The 17,499-nt window shown below is 46.1% G+C and overlaps 1 protein-coding gene across 1 annotated transcript in view; it reads left to right on the forward strand.

The window, feature by feature from the left end:
- The first annotated feature begins 407 nt into the window (after positions 1-407).
- USP46 (ubiquitin specific peptidase 46) overlaps positions 408-17,499 on the forward strand; it is a 62,069-nt gene continuing 44,977 nt past the window's right edge. Inside the window, exon 1 of the mRNA XM_019470065.2 lies at positions 408-579. Coding sequence (XP_019325610.1) covers positions 544-579 — 36 coding nt within the window. The 5' untranslated portion in view covers positions 408-543. The remainder of the gene's footprint in view (positions 580-17,499) is intronic.

Below are 17,499 nucleotides of genomic sequence, written 5' to 3' on the forward strand. Positions count from 1 at the left end.
AGTCAGCCCGGGGGACCCGCGCGGTGTGGTTGCTGCAGCCACGCGAGCCAGGGCCTGGCCGTGCGCTCCAGCCCAGAGAGGGGGAAGCAGGAAATAAAGAGGCCACGAGAAAGGCCGGGCCGGGTGGCCGGGGACGCGGGCGGGCGGGGAAGCGGCGCGGGCGCGGCGGGGGCCGGGGCCGGGCGCGCGGCGGGAGCGCTCGGAGCGCGGGCTGCACGCGGCGCGCTCGGGCCGCCCCTCCTCCCCGCGCCGCCGGCCGCGGCCCAGGCTCCCTCGCTCCGCCACTCCCCGCCCCTCCGCTCTCCCTCCCGCCTCCCCGCCTTCCCCGCCCTCCCCGCCTCCTCCTCCTCCTCCCCCTCCTCCTCCTCCTCCTCCTCCCTCCCGGCCTCCCTCTCCCAGCCAAACTGCTAGCCGGACCCCAGGCCGCCTCCCCGCAGCCGCCGCCGCCCCGCCGCCCGGCCTCCCCGCGAGCGCTCCACCATGGACAGTCCTGTTTTCACCTTATAAAGATGGCGGTGCGGGATCGCTGCAACCTTTAGACTAATGACTGTCCGAAACATCGCCTCCATCTGTAATATGGTGAGTGGCGGCCACCGCCGCCTCGGGGGTCGCGCCCGAGGCGCGACGAGGCGAAGAAAGGGAAGCCCGAGCCGCACACCCGCGGGGCGCCGGGGTGGGGGCGGGGGCGGGGGGGGGCGCGCCGGGGTCCGTGCGGCGCGGCCAGAAGTTCCCGGCCCCTGCTCTCGGCGGGCGGGCCGCAGCCCCCGGGGCGGCCGCGGGGGAGGGGCCCGATCCCCCGCCCCCCTCCCAGCCCGGGGACCCGGGAGCTCGCCCGCGGGTGCCCGGCCGCGCCGCCGTGCCTCCGCCCTCGGGCTGCGGTGGAGGCGTCGGGGGGGGGGGGGGGGGTTGGGGGTTGGGGGGATATGCCGGGGATCGGAGGCACCCATCCTGCCCTTGCGGTAGATAAAGCCCTGCCGGTCTCCCTGACCGCCCTCATCTCATTTTGAGTTCACTCCTTCAACTGTATTTAAAATTCACTTTGCAAAGGCAGCCGGTTGTATCTGGAGAAATTTGAAATGCAATAAAGCTGTAAAGAAGTGCAGAATTGTAGGTACAGAAGTGAACTTCTACCTGGTTGGGAAAGCACGGTAATTTGTGGTGGATGCCTCAATTTCCCCACCTGTGAAGGAGGGTCAAGGTTATTGGCGGTAACGCGTGGAGGCCCAGAGGGTGGGGCGGTCTTTGGGCCTGGAGGAGGTCTCCAGGGTTATCCTGCCAGATGCACTGCCAGACCCAGTAGAGGCTGGTGAGCAGGGGCGCAGGGCAGCAAGGGGACGCCATTGGGCTCTGGTGGGGCTGGGTCCATGATGTGGTGCTCACTTTAACTTGGGTTTCTCCCTTGGCTCTCCCTACCTTTTCAGTTTCTGTGGGAACAGCCTCCAGCCCTTTGGGTGCCCAGGGTGCGTCCTGCTGGCACCCCCCACTTGTCAGAGCTTTGCGAAGCCTCAGCTTGACCCCTGGCATAAAGCATTGCCCTCCTGTGCAGGGTGAGAGACTGTGCTTTGCTTCCATTCTCCAGGGTCCCCTTCCCTTCCATCAAAGCGTCTCACCCCCCCCCCCCCCCCCCAAGCTGGAACATGTGTTCTTTTAATGCCAGTTGGGGGAGAACCTCCCTTGAAGCTAATAATACAGGCCCCTAAAGGGAATCTGAGAAGGCTTGATTGAGAAGCCTTGGGGTAAGGTGATCTGGCTACCCTGCCCCCGTCACACAGCTTTTTAAATCTTCTGTCCCACATTCTCCTACAAGATTAACACATGGTCAAGGAGCATTACGGAGCCCTGGGTTGTTAGCTCAGGACCCACTGGCCCTGGCTTCGGTTTTCAGCACCGTTGGACGTCGCTGCTGCCTTGGCCAGCAGAGCAAAGGCTGGGGCTTCCCAGAGTGATAGCTGCAAAGGTATTGGCGCAGGACCAGTTAGATGTGGTGGGTGGCCCCTGAAGCCGTTCCATTTCCTCCCTTTTCCTTCCTTCTCCACGCAGAGATGGGTCTCCTGCTCCTTCCTGTCTAGTGGCATTAACGTTGCTTGGTGCAGTGGAAAGGTGATGCCTTTCTTCTCTGTTTCTCTCTCTGCGAAGACCAGTTCCTGAGGGGAACTGTGAAACCAGAGCAGCTCTAATACTCTCTCGTGCTTGCTGTGTGGCCTCGGGCTTACAGGGCAGTGAGGCATGGTCCCAGCCCTTGGTGGCGTTCCTCTCCTGCTTGGATATGGTGACACCTCTCTGTATTGAAGTAGGCTGGGAACTTGAGAGCTTACATGTCCCAAGAGGAAGCCAGCCTCCAGCTTTCCTCCCTCCCCCCGCCCCTCCGTGCTGCTGGGGCTTCTTGGCACACCTGGGTGGAATGTCACAACCAGTTTCCAGTAAAACTCAGGGAGGCGGACTGCAGGGAGGACGTGAGAGGTGCAGGCCAGTACTGTGTCTGGAGAGTTGACACCGTAAGTGCAAACAAAGGCATCAGGGTTAGCATCATCACCCGGGTGAAATGAGGATCCGGTAATTCCTAAAAAAAGGATTTTTCCGCTCCTGTTTAGACACTGTCTTGAGCGAGTGCAAGTCCTGGCTCTAACATGTACCCGTTTTTTGTCCTTGAATGAGTTGCTGTCTTCCTTATCTAGCAAAAGGGGATGACAGTGGCTCCTACCTCATCAGGCGTTGTATTAAATGAGCTCCTGCACTACACGGCCTGGTACCTGGCAAGTCCTCAGTGAGGGGCAGCTGCTATTATTAAGCTCTTTGTCGCTATTATGGCACCTTCCAATGGTTTAAAAGACCAATGAAGATGATGCGTTCTTGGACCTGGTGGAAGCAGCCACTACTGTAAACGAGCCCCAGGATCATTTATGCAAACCAAGCCGAGAGACTGTATGGGAAGGCTGGGATGGGAGTCCTTTACCCCGCCCCTTGTAAAAGGCTGCTCAGATCACCCCTGTCCCTCCCAGTCTTCCTTCCCACGCGAAAAGGCTTGCTGATGAGGCGGCTGCTGTCTTTTCACCTGGCCGCACGTACCTTTGCACCGGATCCCCCTTTAAATTCTTCACGATTATGAATTGTTTCCAGGTAGGTGTTGTCTGAATCTCTCTTCACTATTTAGCTTCTCTCTGGGGCTCTGACTGGTCTTTTCCACTCCGAACGTGGCTAGGTCCTCGCTGGTTTGAGTAGTTGTAGTAAGAGCAAGTGGCAGCTTCATTTTTTTTTTTTTTTTTTTTTTTTTTTTTTTAGCAGGTCGTTTGGCATATTTTAAACAGGCTGATGTGTCTAGAAAGGGTGTTAAAAGATACCATCCATCCAGGTAAGACTTGAACAAGCCAAAACCTAGCACTGAAAAGTAGATTTGTTTCCTCTACCAGACAAGAAAGGACCCAACAGAGCAGAAACTAAACTTGGAGCAAATCCTTTATGTGATTGAGAAATGATCACCTTCTCTTTCCCCCCCGCACTTCTCATGCCGGTTTTAGATACAGGCGTTCTGGAGAATATCCGCACCCCTCTGCCTGTCTCCTTGCCCGCTGAAATTTTATTGTCTCTTGCAAGTTTCATGCTAGTTCCTATTTGTTTTCCTTTTACTTCCATGTGAACTCCTGCCGTAGTGATTCTTGATCAGCTTGCTTGTGTCAGCTTCGCCACACCGCGCATCTGGTTCAGAGAGAGTAAAGCTTGTTTGGCTGGTGTGTTGTAATTTTGAAAATGTACTAGCTGCTGCCAAGCATGAGGAAATGTCCCTCGTTGATAATCCTCTGATTTTTATCCAGATCAATGGATTTAACTTCCTGTGTATTTTTATGGCTCTACGAATGGAAAGGTTTGGTGTGGGTTTGTTTTTTTTTTTTTTTTTTTTCCTGTTTTCAGTTTGAAGAGCTTGAGAAATTTTTCTAAAGAGGAAGCATTTGTTAGGAGAAACCAAATGTGCCCTCTAGAAATGGGACTTGTACCGATGCAAATTGGTCTGAATCATTGAATCTTCATTTGTTGGGAGCGCTCTAAGATGTACCATAGAGAAAATGCTGTGTGTCAAATAGACTACAGTTTCGTTCGCATAAGCAGCCATTTGTTGAGGACCTGCTATGTTTGGGTTGGCATAAACTATGTGTTGGTGCTTCATGAATGAGGGGAGTCCCTATCCCCACAGAGCTCAGCAATTTCGTATTTTGTGGGCATAACATTGGTAAAGATGAAACAATTTGCATACGGTGTGGTATCTGCACAGATGAACGTTGAACAGAATCTCAGAAGCAATACAAAGAAAAGGCTGATGAACACAGCAGGATGTTTCTTTAACGTAATTTGCATTTGACCAAAGTTGGGTTATTTTTTATTTTATAGTAGCGTAGCTTAGACCTGGCATCTGTTCCATGGCTGTCTCTTTTTTTAGGCATGAGTCTAAGGGTGCCTTTGGACAAGTTGTCGTATTTCTTGGGACCTTAGTCTTTCTCACCTTGTAAAACTCATACACTTTTTGGGGTTGTCCAAAGCTTCTCAGTGAACGGTATTTCTTAGAGTCTTTATAAAAAATCTCCATCTCCTAATTGGTTAGCAACCATTTGAGGACCGAACCAGCTTATTTAAAACTGTGTGGAATTTACCACATATTAGCATTTTTGTATTCATTCAACAGTCCCAGGATATTATTGGACACCATAGTGAGTGCCGTATTTGAATTGTTTTGAATAAATGAAGTCACCTTGTTATGAAGGGAAAGTAAATTGAGTAGCAATTTGGAACAGAGCTAGAGAATTTTATAGAGATCATTTTATCTTGCTAAGTCAATTGCCTGAGGCAGTATTTTGAGACTAGTTGGAAAAAATTTTTTAAACTATTCAAAAAGTATGTACATCTTATGATATGGGAGAAGACATAACTTATCTCTTCCTCTAGTACTGTTACTGTCGTTTCCCCTTCCCAAAGAGAATTGGAGACTCAGTTTAATGTATCAGCTAGGGGTCTTTAAAGTCATGTGTGAGGGTCTACTCCGATAGTGGTCAGAGTTTAGAAATTGCGGGGTGGGGTGGGGTGGGGTGGGCTGAGGTTTAAAAAAAATTCTCATCTTCTGGCCTCTTGGTCTAGTATGTAGATGTTTGTGTTGGATCAGTACCTGACAATTAGGCCTATAGATTTTTCTCTGTTTTTTCTTGGATTCCTATATGAAAACAAACTTGAATGCCAATATTTAGTTAGCGTTATAGATTATAATATTATTTTCTAAATATCAACTTTGTGTTCCAGTTCACCCACAGAATAAAACCTGTTTTTTCTTTTAATGTTTATTTTGAAAGAGAGAACATGAGTGGGAGAGAGGCAGGAAGGGGGTGGGGGAGAGAGAGAGAATCTCAAGCAGGCTCTGTGCTATCAGCACAGAGCCCAACGTGGGGCCTGAACCCACAAACTCGAGATCATAACCTGAGCCGAAATCAAGAGTCGGTCGCATAACTGACTAAGCCACCCAGCCGCCTCCAAACCTATTTATTTTTTAACTAATGTGGAATTTGGGTATTTGGGGTTGTAATTGAAAGTATTTTTCAATTTTGATTCTCTTAGCAATTAAGAGAAATCTATAGTCACGTTTCCTTTTTCCCCAGCTTGTTTGTTTGAATGACTTCAGGCTTTATAATCGTGTTCAATTCTGTGGTATCAAAAGGTGTCTCTGGGTGGTTTTATCTCTAGCCTTCTCATGGAGCTAGCCCAAAGCAAACAGACTGGAAGAGTTTGGTGTATTTTAGTCTAGTTAGTGCTCTGGACCAAATATTTTAATGCAAATTAAATTGCAATTGTGGTGAAACCAATGCTAATCTAAGGGTTTGAAAGGCCTTGCTGATCTTTTAAGAGAAAAAGCCACTCCAACATGAACAAGCAGATACTTTTTTGAGACAAATAAATTCTGTATCAACAATCAAACCTGGCATTAAAGGCTTTTTAGAATGTTTGTGTTCGGAGATTGTTGCCAAGAATTTTGGGTATGTCATAAGTCCTCTACATGAGATGTTAGTTACTACAGTTTTAAGAATGGTTATTTGTGCTGGATATTTTTAAGAGCGTGTGGATGGAAACCTTGTTGGTTCCCAAAGCTTCACGTTTCACCTGTCGGTCCATTCTTCTCCCGCCCGTCCAGTTTTCATGCCACTTGCAGAGCCTGAAAATGCTTTAAAGTTGTTCAGACTTGGGACTCTTTTTCTGGGTGCTTACCTGGGTGGTAAATTTCAGGCACACAGAAAAATACGGAGAATACTAGAGTGAATGCCCGTGTGTTTCCATCCACCACCCAGTGAAGAAATAAAATATAAATACAGGCGAACCCTTCCTCATTTCACTCCCCCCTGCTCCAGATGGTGACCACTCTTCTGCATTTGGTGTTTATCCCCCGTTTGTATACTTTTACTAGATACGTGTATGTTCATCAACCACATGTAGTGTCACTTCCTCATGTTTTAAACATGCTCCCTGATAGTGAGATTGCTTTTGTTTTAAACTCTGATTTCGAGGGGCGCCTGGGTGGCTCAGTCAGTTAAGCGTCCGAGTTCTGCTCAGGTCGTGATCTCGCGGTTTGTGAGTTCAAGCCCCGTGTCGGGCTCCGTGCTGACAGAGCAGAGCCTGGAGCCTGCTTCAGATTCTGTGTCTCCCTCTCTCTCTGCCCTTCCCTAACTCGTGCTCTTTCTCTCAAAAATAAATAAACATTAAAAACAAAACAAACAAAAAAAATAAACTCTGATTTCGAGATTCATCCATTAAAGTCTACGTGATTCTAGGTTATTAACTGCTCTCCATGCGTATGCTACAATATACTCACTTTATTGTTGATAAGCACTTGGCTTTACACTTTTCTGTGTTTGTCGTGACATTTTGAACTTGTCTCCCTGTGCATATGTTTGAAGTTTCTCTGTGGCATATACGTAGAAGAGAGATTGCTGGGTCAAAGGAAATGGGCATCTTCAACTCTTAATATATTGCCTGGTTGCTCTCCAAAGCAGTCGTGCCGATTTGCATTCCAACCAGCAGCGCTGGGGAGCGCCAGCGGCTGCACGTGCTTTCAAACACCCGACATTGTCAGACTTGATGTTTTGCCAGTCTGAAGTGGGATCTTTGTGGTTTAAAATGTGCACTTTCCTGTTTACTAATGAGGCTGGACATCTTTTCGTGTGTTTATTGTGCTGGGTTGTTTTTCATCCAGCGACTCCGGGGCAGTTTTCCAGGGCTTGAAAGTCAGGATTGCATTGGTTTTGTCTGAAAATAGGGAAAGGGAGGATGCAGGGGGAAAGTGGGGAGACCAGAGAACAAGTTGAGAACGGTACCGGTGAAGTGGAAGATACAGGTTGACGGAATGATAGAAAGGGGCTGAAGACTTGCAGCGACAAGACTACAGACTAGAAGGGAGAAGATACGTTGAGTGTTGAGAGTAAATTCGTGATACGTCGCCGGTGAGAACGACAGCGAGGCTGGACTTACAGAGTTTTCCTGTTTACCCAGTTGCTTTCGGAAGTTCTTTTAGAAAGGCAGTGTATTTCTCTGGAAACAGTGCTGCCGTGAACGTGCTCACGCCTGTCTTCTTTGCACACGTGCCTTCGTTTCTCCAGGATGTAGGCCTCGAAAGGAAAGTGCTGCTCTCGGAGTGTGCCCATCCGGGGCTTTACTAGGTGTCGCCAGATTGCTCCCCAAGGTGGTTGCATGAAATGGAGCTTTTTGGATGTGTAGCTTCTGGGGCCCTAGTCTCAGAGTTTGTGACTGTACAGAGGTGTAGGTAGGTCCGCGGTGGGTTTTAATCACCCGCGAGTTTTTTAAGTGCCACCGCTGATTCTGAGGAACATCCCAAGCTTAGACACCAGGGTGTTAGATTGGCGGCTCCTCAAGGTTATCTTCTTCACCGGCATTCAGCGCAGTGCCTGGCACATACGTGCCAGAGGCTCAACCAATGATTCCTGGCTGATCGAATGAAGAGCTGGAGCCTGGGAGAATGGGAGAATTGCCTCGGAGGGAGGTAGTGCTCCTCGGATTTCGGATTCCGTCGTCCACCGGAATTCACTGGTGAGCTTGTTAAAATGCAGATTCTGATTCAGGAGGCCTCTAGTGGGGCCTAGATTTTGCATTTCTAGCGTGGCCAGATTGTCCTGGTTTGGGAAGCACACGTAGAACGGCAAGTCCCCGGGGAAAAAAAGAAAAAAAAAAAAATTTTTTTTTTTTTTTTCTAAAGTGAGGAGTTTGGGATTCGGAATCCTGCTTGGTAAATTTCAAAGCCTGTCTCCTCATCTCTTGATAACACAAAAAGGCAGGTGATAAAGTACCTTTCTCACAGCATTCTGGGGAAGAATCAAAGACGATCTTGCTGCCTATGGAAGCATTTTGTGAACTGCGATGCCCTCACACATTCTACTTTTCATAATTATTCTCGTTCTTTTAGGGAATTAATGTTTCCCTCAGGTTACCCAAAGCACAAAGCTGTTGTTAAAAGAAGTTGAACGGCTTTAGGGAAAGCAGCTGATAAGTTCAGGTAGTTTATAGATACACTGAAAACCACAAAGGATAACACACTGACGTCTGAGAATCACTGGTTTGATGGAATTCTGCTCTCATTTGACCTGCTGTCTACGTTTAGTGGGCATTTTGGGAGGAGTGGAGTTGGGGGAAGGAGGTCAGGCAAAGAGCAGAGGCAAAATTCACCTTGTGTGGTTCTGACTGCGGTGCTGGGATGTGGGGTTCCCTCTTCACTGGTTTGTGGTAAGGGGAGGAACGGGACTAGAGAGAGGCCCAGAACTCTCTCCCACTCAGCTCTGCACTGTAGCAGGTGATAGGACAGTAGGGAGGCTCTCTAGTTTATTTCCCCAAGTCAGACACTTCTTACAGTGAGAGGGGGATGCTCTAAATAGCTATTAGGCATTAATTGATTTACTGTAGGTGTAATCAAAGCTATTCAGGGCAAACCAGGCCTTGTGGTCAACCCAGGGTTAAGCCACCAAAGGACACTGTCATTTAAATGCAGCATTTCAGGGTGCTTTATTTATTGGGGATACCGCCTCATCCACCTGAGAAGAGGCAGTGTGGTGTAGAGAGAGGAGGGCAAATAACAAATAAAATAAAAGGGACATTCAGAGCTAGTGGGTATTGTATGCTGCAGTTTTTTTTTGTTTTTATTCCCAGTCTTCACTGTATCTTTTTTTTTTTTAATGTTTATTTATTTTTGAGAGAGAAAGAGAGAGCGAGAGAGGCGGTGGGGAGGGGCAGAGAGAGAGGGAGACACAGAATCCAAAGCAGGCTCCAGGCTCTGAGCTGTCAGCACAGAGCCCGACGCGGGGCTTGAACTCACAAACTGCGAGATCATGACCAGAGCTGAAGACAGACGCTTACCAATTGAGCCACCTGGGCACCCCTTCACTGTATCTTTGAACCACTTGAATTTAGTAGTAGTTTTCCTTGAATCTGTCCAACTTTTAATTTGGTCTCATTCTGTGCTAAGACATCTGTGAAGTAATGGGTTTGGTGAGCTAGTTATATGCTTTTGTAATGCATATCAGAAACATAATCACTATAGATACAAATATCAGATCATTATGTTGTACACCTGAAACTAATTTAATGCTGTATGTCGATTATACCTCAATAAAAAATGCATAATTGCTAGAGTTAAAAGTGTTCATAGTTGTGCCACCTAAGATTATCTAACCTCCCACTGGGATTCATGGTTCCTAGTTTGGGAGGCATTGGCTCAGATAAGAGGTTCTTTATGGTGGTTCAAATAACCGACTATTGGAGGAACACTTGTGGTTTTGTTGTTGTTGTTGTTTGTTTGTTTGTTTTTTAAGTAATCGCCATGCCCAATGTGGGTCTCCAACTTATGACCCCAAGATCAAGAGTCCCATGCCCTACCGACTGAGCCAGCCAGGCGCCTCTGGAGGAATACTGTTACAGTGGTTTGTAGGTTACAGGTTGGCGAGCTTCCTTGGGGGGCAGGTTAACAAGTGGAGTAGATCTGGTTGGGGTTTCCACACTGTTGGTGGTTGAGTGTGAGAGTTGCCAATGCTCCCCTTTCAGAGACTCTGCTTGTCACCCATAATGTTGGTGGCAAGAGAACTTCCCTCCCTGTGGTATTGTGGGGCTGAAATGGACTCATTAATGTCTGGTGCTTAGCCCAGAGCCTGACCATTTTACTACTCTTGCCTTCTAGTGCCCCTGTTTTTCCCACTAGCACTGCAGTCCAAAGGATGGAGTGGAGATTGCCTTGGGATCTGAAGTCTCAGGTTCCAGTCTTGATCCTGCCACTTTGTAGCTTTCCTAACATGGGCAGGTGACTTAGACCTCTTTGGGTTTGCACACTGCAATCTAGCACGGCTTCCAGTCAGAGACTGGACTTGTGGGGAAAGCCGGGAGGGGACAAAAGGAGGAAGAAGCTGTGATTTCCCACTGAAAGGTCCTGGGGAGGCACAGTGCAGGCAAAACTTTTGTAATCATCGGTCAGGATACAATGTTTTTCCCTTTCCTGATAATGAGAGCGCGTCATCTAGTCAAAGACTTTTCATCACCTAATAAGTGTCTAACATACCCTCTTGTACTACCTGGCATCTGCAGTTAGGTGTTCCTACCTGAGAAATACATAAGTAACTGAGCTCAGTTTCTTTTTAAAAAAAATTTTTTTTTTAAGTTTTTAAAAAGGTAATATGAGTTCCTATGGTAGAAATTTCAAATTGTACAAAAGGATATATCTTGAAAATATAGCCAGCACCCAGTTGTTATAACTGGCCTGATTAATATTTGCAGTTTCTTCTGCTTCCATTCAGACGTATCCTATGCATATACAAACGAATATGTTTATATTTCTCTCATAGTTTTTATTTTTATTTAAAAAATTTTTTTCAATGTTTATTTATTTTTGAGACTGAGCGAGAGCATGAATGGGGGAGGGTCAGAGAGAGAGGGAGACACAGAATCTGAAGCAGGCTCCAGGCTCTGAGCTGTCAGAACAGAGCCCGACATGGGGCTCGAACTCGTGGACCATGAGATCATGACCCGAGCTGAAGTCGGACACTTAACCGCATGAGTGACCCAGGCCCCCCCCCTTTTTTTTTTTTAATTTTTTTTTAACTTTTATTTATTTTTGAGACAGAGCATGAACGGGGGAGGGTCAGAGAGAGAGAGTATTTTTGTTTTTTAAAAAATGTTTATTTATTTAGAGAAGAGAGAGAGAGAAGGGGCAGGGGAGGGACAGAGAGGAAGAGAGAGAACCCCAAGGGGACTGACTGTGCTGAGCGCGGAGCTGATGCGGGGCTCAGCCCCACGACCTGGAGTTCATGACCTGAGCCGAAATCAAGAGTCGGGCGGTCAACCAACCGACTGAGCCACCCAGGCGCCTCTATATTTCTCTCATAGTTTTTAAAAACACAGGTAGTACCTCCGGCATATACTGATCTATCCTGATCTGCCCCTTGCTTTTATGCCTTGAAGGTGGGTCTGTGCTAGTAGTAAGTGAAGAGCATCCTCATTCTTTTTTAATGGCTACAGAGTATTCAGTTGCTTGAATGTATTGGATTCACTTAAGCACTAATGGGCATAAAGGTAGTTTTCCACCCTTTGGTTTTTACAAACAAGGCTATAGGGAACGTATATCCTTATGTCCATAAATCATTTTACATGTGTGGGAATATAGCTGTCGGCTTACTTCTCAGAAATGGATTTGCATTTGTAACTTTGACGGATTCTGCCAAATTGCCCTCCACCAGCAATATGTGCGACTCTCGTTACCCACAGCCTTGCCAAAGCAGTGTGCTATCCAGAAACCTTTTGATCCTTGCCAGTCAGGGGAAAAATGGAGTCTTAGTATATTTTTAGTTTGCGTCTCTCTTGTTAGAAGTGAGCTTGAGCAGCTATTCACACGTTCAAGAAAACCAGCTCAATTTCATTTAACTGTTTTGTTGTTGGCAATTACTTTCGAAGTCTGTAGAGAAGGACCAGTTTTATTTTTATTTTCAATCTGTGGCAGACTGATATTTTTATAAAATACAATAAAAAAGAATTATTAGCCAAACAGAGTTAAAAACTCCAAAGATACATAAGCACACAAACCCCTATTTTTTTTAATGTTTATTTATTTTTGAGAGACAGAGCACGAGTAGGGGAGGAGCAGAGAGAGAGGGAGATACAGAATCTGAAGCAGGCTTCAGGCTCTGAGCTGTCAGCCCAGAGCCCTATGCAGGGCTCGAATTCACCAACCATGAGATCATGACCTGAGCCGAAGTCGGACACTTAACTGACTAGGCCACCCACGCGCCCTCAAAACCCCTATTTTTTATGATTAACTTGACAGATACAGAATTACTCTATCCATTCATTATATCTGTTTTTACTTTCTGAACTTAGCTCATGGCACTATCAACACTTTGGGTAATATTGCTGTAAAGAACTCCTGTCGTTTCTTTTTTTCCATTGCAGCCCTGTTTGGGGATGAGAGAAGAGAGCACAGAATTCTATATTTTATGTTTCACAATCAGTACTAGATGTTTTCGCTCCATTAGAGTAGAATATCTCTGGTGGTGCAGTACTGATCCAGAAGGGCAGGGTGCCATGCAAACCCATCGGGTACCTTAACCCCTTCGGTTCTCCCAGGCTGTAACATGGAATACTGGTGTCCTGGTTTTTCACTGGATGAAGACCTTGAACTTGAACTACTAGACAGGGTTGGGTGGAGCTCAAAATCACCCGATTAGTCCAATTTGCAGAGTTGACCTCTATGACCTGGGATTTTGCCAGTATCCCATGCCATTCATGCTGCTTTTCTAGGAAGTGATGGGAGGGGTTCCTGGGTGAAGTAAGAGCTTAAGAGACCTCATAATCAAGGTGGCACATTGGTGGCTTTGCAGAACGTTGGATTGGGGATGAGTTTCTCTTCTAGCACACTGAGTTAGTGACTGTGGGTGAAATTTCCTTTTTCTCCCCCTTCAGCCAGAATATAGACACAGACCAGTATCTTTTGTTCTGCTTTTGAGTTGAAATTTTATCTTTGCATGAGGACTTTGTTGCGCTGTCTCTAGGCATGCGGAGAGCTATTTTACAAACCAGAGTCTCTAGCTGCTCTTTAATGTCCCTTCCTGTGATGACTTGGGATCATTATGTATCCCAGGGTCATCTTTCTTCAGTAGCAGACGTTTTTGTTTTGTTGTGTCATGATCATTAAATTAAATCCTGTTGAGATGTTTTTCTGCGTGTTTCCCCCTACCCAATATCATAGAGGGCATGGAAATGTCATGCTATCGTGGTGCAGAATGAAGATGTGTTCTCACTGCCTTCCGTGGATGATGGCTCCCGGGGAAAGCCGGCAGAGGTCCGGGAGGCGGGTTAGTGCTCGTGCCAGGAGTTGGGGCTGCAGCGTGTCAGGATTTAGGTCGTGGGTTCACAGCAGACCTCTGCTTCATACTAACACCTGACCTTGGCGAGTTCCTTAACCCCCCACTAACCACATTTCCCTCACCTATGAAATGTGGTCCCCGGGAGTGGTTTACCTGGAAGGAGAGTTTGGTTCAGTGTTGCTCACTGGGCCTGGGTGACCTGTCTGCTCTCTAAGCAGAGAGGTGTTGCGTAGTCGGTGGTTAGCGTTCGATGGTTAGGTGATGAGGTGATGTGTGACCAAGGGCCAGAGAGCACGTGCTCAGGAACAGCTCTGGCTCCCTGCCTAGTCCCTATAATCTGCAGCTATGGAATTATGAAAAATACAAATGAAAAGATCATCTCCCTTGCCTGGGGGTCAGGAGTTTGGGCTCTGAATCTGAACGGCCTATGTTCAAGTTCTGTCTCCTTTACAGACTGAGTGAAGGTGGGCAAGTTCCCTCCATTTCTTCATAAGTAGAACAGGGGTAATAAACATAATCTGGCTTGGGCTAGTGGACAAAATTAAGTGAATATATAGACATGAAGTTTCTGAATGAGTGGCACCTACCACTTACTCTTCCCCATTTGCCAAATTTATTCAATTAGCAAATTTATTTAAGTGCCTTTTATATGCCAGGTGCTCTGCTAGGTGCTGGCAAAGGAATCAGATGTAATAAGAGTCTGTTCTTGTCGAGTTTATGGTCTAGTGTAGAGATTAGCAAGCTTTTCGGTAAAAGGCTCCATGGTAAATATCTTGGGCTTTCTGGGCCATAATGTCTTTGTCACAACTACTCTACTATCATATTGTGAAAGTAGCTACAATAAGTAAATGGATGACTGTGTCTGTGTTCCAATAAAACTTTATTTACAAAAGCAGTTGTGCCAGATTTGGTCCATTGATCATCACTTGTCAACCTGTGGTTCAGTGGGAAAACATGTTAAGTAAGCACAAATATGTTATCAGAAGTCTTGATAGGTTTTATAAAATGGAAATCTCACAGGATTACATAAGAAAAAGGTCAAGAAAGGTAGCTTTGAAGAAGTGACATTGAAGCAAAATGGTAGGAAGGTAGCCAAAGGAAGAAAGGGCAGCTGCAGCAGGCATAGCTCTAGTGGCCAGTTTTAAACTTGCCACACCAGTTGTTAGCTAAGAGGCTCAGAATTACAGCCTGCATTTCTGTCTTTTGGAGCACATTGGATATTTTGAAGTTTTCTTTGAATTAAAACAGAAATGGGTGTCTGACTTTGGCTCAGGTCATGATCTCACGGCTTGTGGGTTTGAGCCCTGCATCGGTCTCTGCGCTGACAGCTGAGAGCCTGGAGCCTGCTTCCAGTTCTGTGTCTCCCTCTCTGTCTGCCCCTCCCCCACGCATGCTCTGTCTCTTTCTCAAAAACAGGTAAACATTAAAAAAAAATTTAAACAGAAATGGGAAATTTCCCCTGAAATATAATTCATGCCACTTGTCTTCCCCTTCCCACCTCCCTAACTCCTGTTATAATCTTAACACTGAGAGATGAGCTGTATTAATATATTAACACATTTTGGGGCACCTGGAGCATGTGACTCTTGATCTCAGGCTTGTGAGTTTGAGCCCTACATTGGGTGTAGAGATTACTTTAAAAAACTCTAAAAAAAGGGGCGCCTGGGTGGCTCAGTCGGTTAAACGTCCGACTTCAGCTCAGGTCATGATCTCGCGGTCCGTGAGTTCGAGCCCCGCGTCGGGCTCTGTGCTGACAGCTCAGAGCCTGGAGCCTGCTTCTGTTTATGTGTCTCCCTTTCTCTCTGCCCCTCCCCCATTCGCGCTCTGTCTCTGTCTCAAAAATAAATAAATGTTAAAAAAAAAAAACTCTAAAAAAAAAAAAGGTGTAAAAAAAGGTGTGTGTGTGTATATATACACATATATAAGAGATCTATATAAAGTATATATACAAGGTATACATATATACATATAAGGTATATATACACATATAAAAGATATGTCTGTATATATAAACAAACACATTTTGTTATGCATTCTTCTGGTAGGTTATTTTCTCTATGCAGGTGTTTTCATTATATTGTCAGTATCTAAAAATTCAGAAGTTAGAGTAGTAAGATTGCACATTATTTCATTATTAGGTATAAAACGTTTTACCCCTTAGAACTCATTTTTACTTTTTGATGTAGTTTTTCTCTTTTTGCCTGGTTAAACTTAAGATTCTTTTCTTTTCCTATTTGGCTAAAGATTCACAGACCTTAAAACCATTTTGGGAAAAAAAATCTGTTTTCTTATTGACTACATCCTGAGTTTTTCCCGATTTCCAACCTCAATTGTACATTTCCTTTAATTTTTTTTTTTTTAACGTTTATTTATTTTTGAGACAGAGAGAGACAGAGCATGAATGGGGGAGGGCCAGAGAGAGAGGGAGATGCAGAATCTGAAGCAGGCTCCAGGCTCTGAGCTGTCAACACAGAGCCCGACCGACATGGGGCTGGAACTCACAGAGCGGGAGATCATGACCTGAGCCAAAGTCGGACGCTTAACTGACTGAGCCACCCAGGCACCCCTGTACATTTCCTTTAGACGGGTTGTAGCATCTTACAGTATTACGTAGAGATTTTACGGAAAAGGGCACGTATGTTGCTCACTGTGGACTATTTGAAGGGGTGCCTCAGAGTTAGGGGTTTGTCTGTACAACTTTGTGACCCCGTCAAGTTTTCTCTTTCTGCCATTCTGGGATTCCGAGGGGACTCTGCCTGCATGAGAGTCATTGCAGTCCAGTGTTTAGGAGCATACTGGTGTGAGTTAAACCCAGTTCTGTTCCTTGACTGTGTGAACTTGGATCAAGTTACTTACCTTCTCTGGGTCCCAGTTTTCTTCTCTTTAAAATGGGAACAATCGTGGCATTAACCTCATGGAGTTAAATTTAGAGGATTAGAGGAGTAAAATGAGTAAAATACACATCAGGTCCTTGGAGCAGTGACTGCAGTAGGGAGGATGATTTGTGTTATCCGTTGTTATTATTACTAGTTACAGCTGGGGAACCAGTGGCCCTATTCCTCCTTAACCATCCTTGAATTCTGGCAAGTGGCTCCTGACTCATCCTGAGATCTTGGGCTGTATCACTTCATTTTTGTTTCACCCTCTGTGTAAGGCTGTAGGAGTGACTTTAATCAACAGAAGTCAGGGAAACCTAGTTTTTTTGAAATCTAGTTCTTTATGTACTTTTGTACTTGGAAAACTTACTTGATAAGTAGAATAGCCTTTTGAACATAGACCTAAAAGTATGTCTTTGGCAACAACATTATCTTCTTCTGTCACATATTTTATTTTATTTTAAAAAATTTTTTAATGTTTACTTATTATTGAGAGACAGAGAGAGACAGAGCACAGCTGGGGGAGGGACAGAGAGAGGGAGACAGAAACCGAAGCAGGCTCCAGGCTCTGAGCTGTCAGCACAGAGCCCGACGCGGGGCTCGAACTCACAAACTGGGAGATCACGACCTGAGCCAAGTCGGGTGCTTAACCGACTGAGCCACCCAGGAGCCCCTCCTGTCACATACTTTAATTCCGGCTTTATAACTGATGACTTATTCTGTGTATACTTGGAGATTTTTACATGTTCTCTTTGGCCTTTTTTGTGTGTGGCCCTTCTTTACTTTGTAAAAACTTGAAAGAGAGGTTGCCTAACCCAGGATGCCGACAAATGGGCTGTCCTGGGGTTATCTTGGCCAAGTAGGCTTACTTCTCTGGGCCTTGAGTTTTTTCATCTGTGAAATGGGTCTAGATGATCTCCAAGGGCTCTTCCTGGTCTCTGTGGCTTTTGTTCAGGCGCTCCCATAGTCTGGCAATATTCTCATTAGCTTTTATAGACCTTGCAGTGCTGCTGTTCTGAGTATACCATCCTCCTGAGCAAGATTCTATCTCCTTTTTGTCCCCCACTGGAAGAAGTCCTAATATGCTTTCCTTATAAACTGCCTTTAAAATCACTTTAAAAAGAAATGCCTTTCTATATCCATCTATGCATTTACGATTCATCCTTCCCGGTGGCGGTGGTTGTTTATTTGGTGGTTCTGTAGCCCCCCCTCGGCAGGCACAGGATTGCTCTCAGAAGTGCTCTGAA

This window comes from Panthera pardus, unplaced genomic scaffold, assembly GCF_024362965.1.
Source record: "Panthera pardus isolate Hobbes unplaced genomic scaffold, ASM2436296v1 HiC_scaffold_13, whole genome shotgun sequence".
NCBI classification, from domain to species: domain Eukaryota; kingdom Metazoa; phylum Chordata; class Mammalia; order Carnivora; family Felidae; genus Panthera; species Panthera pardus.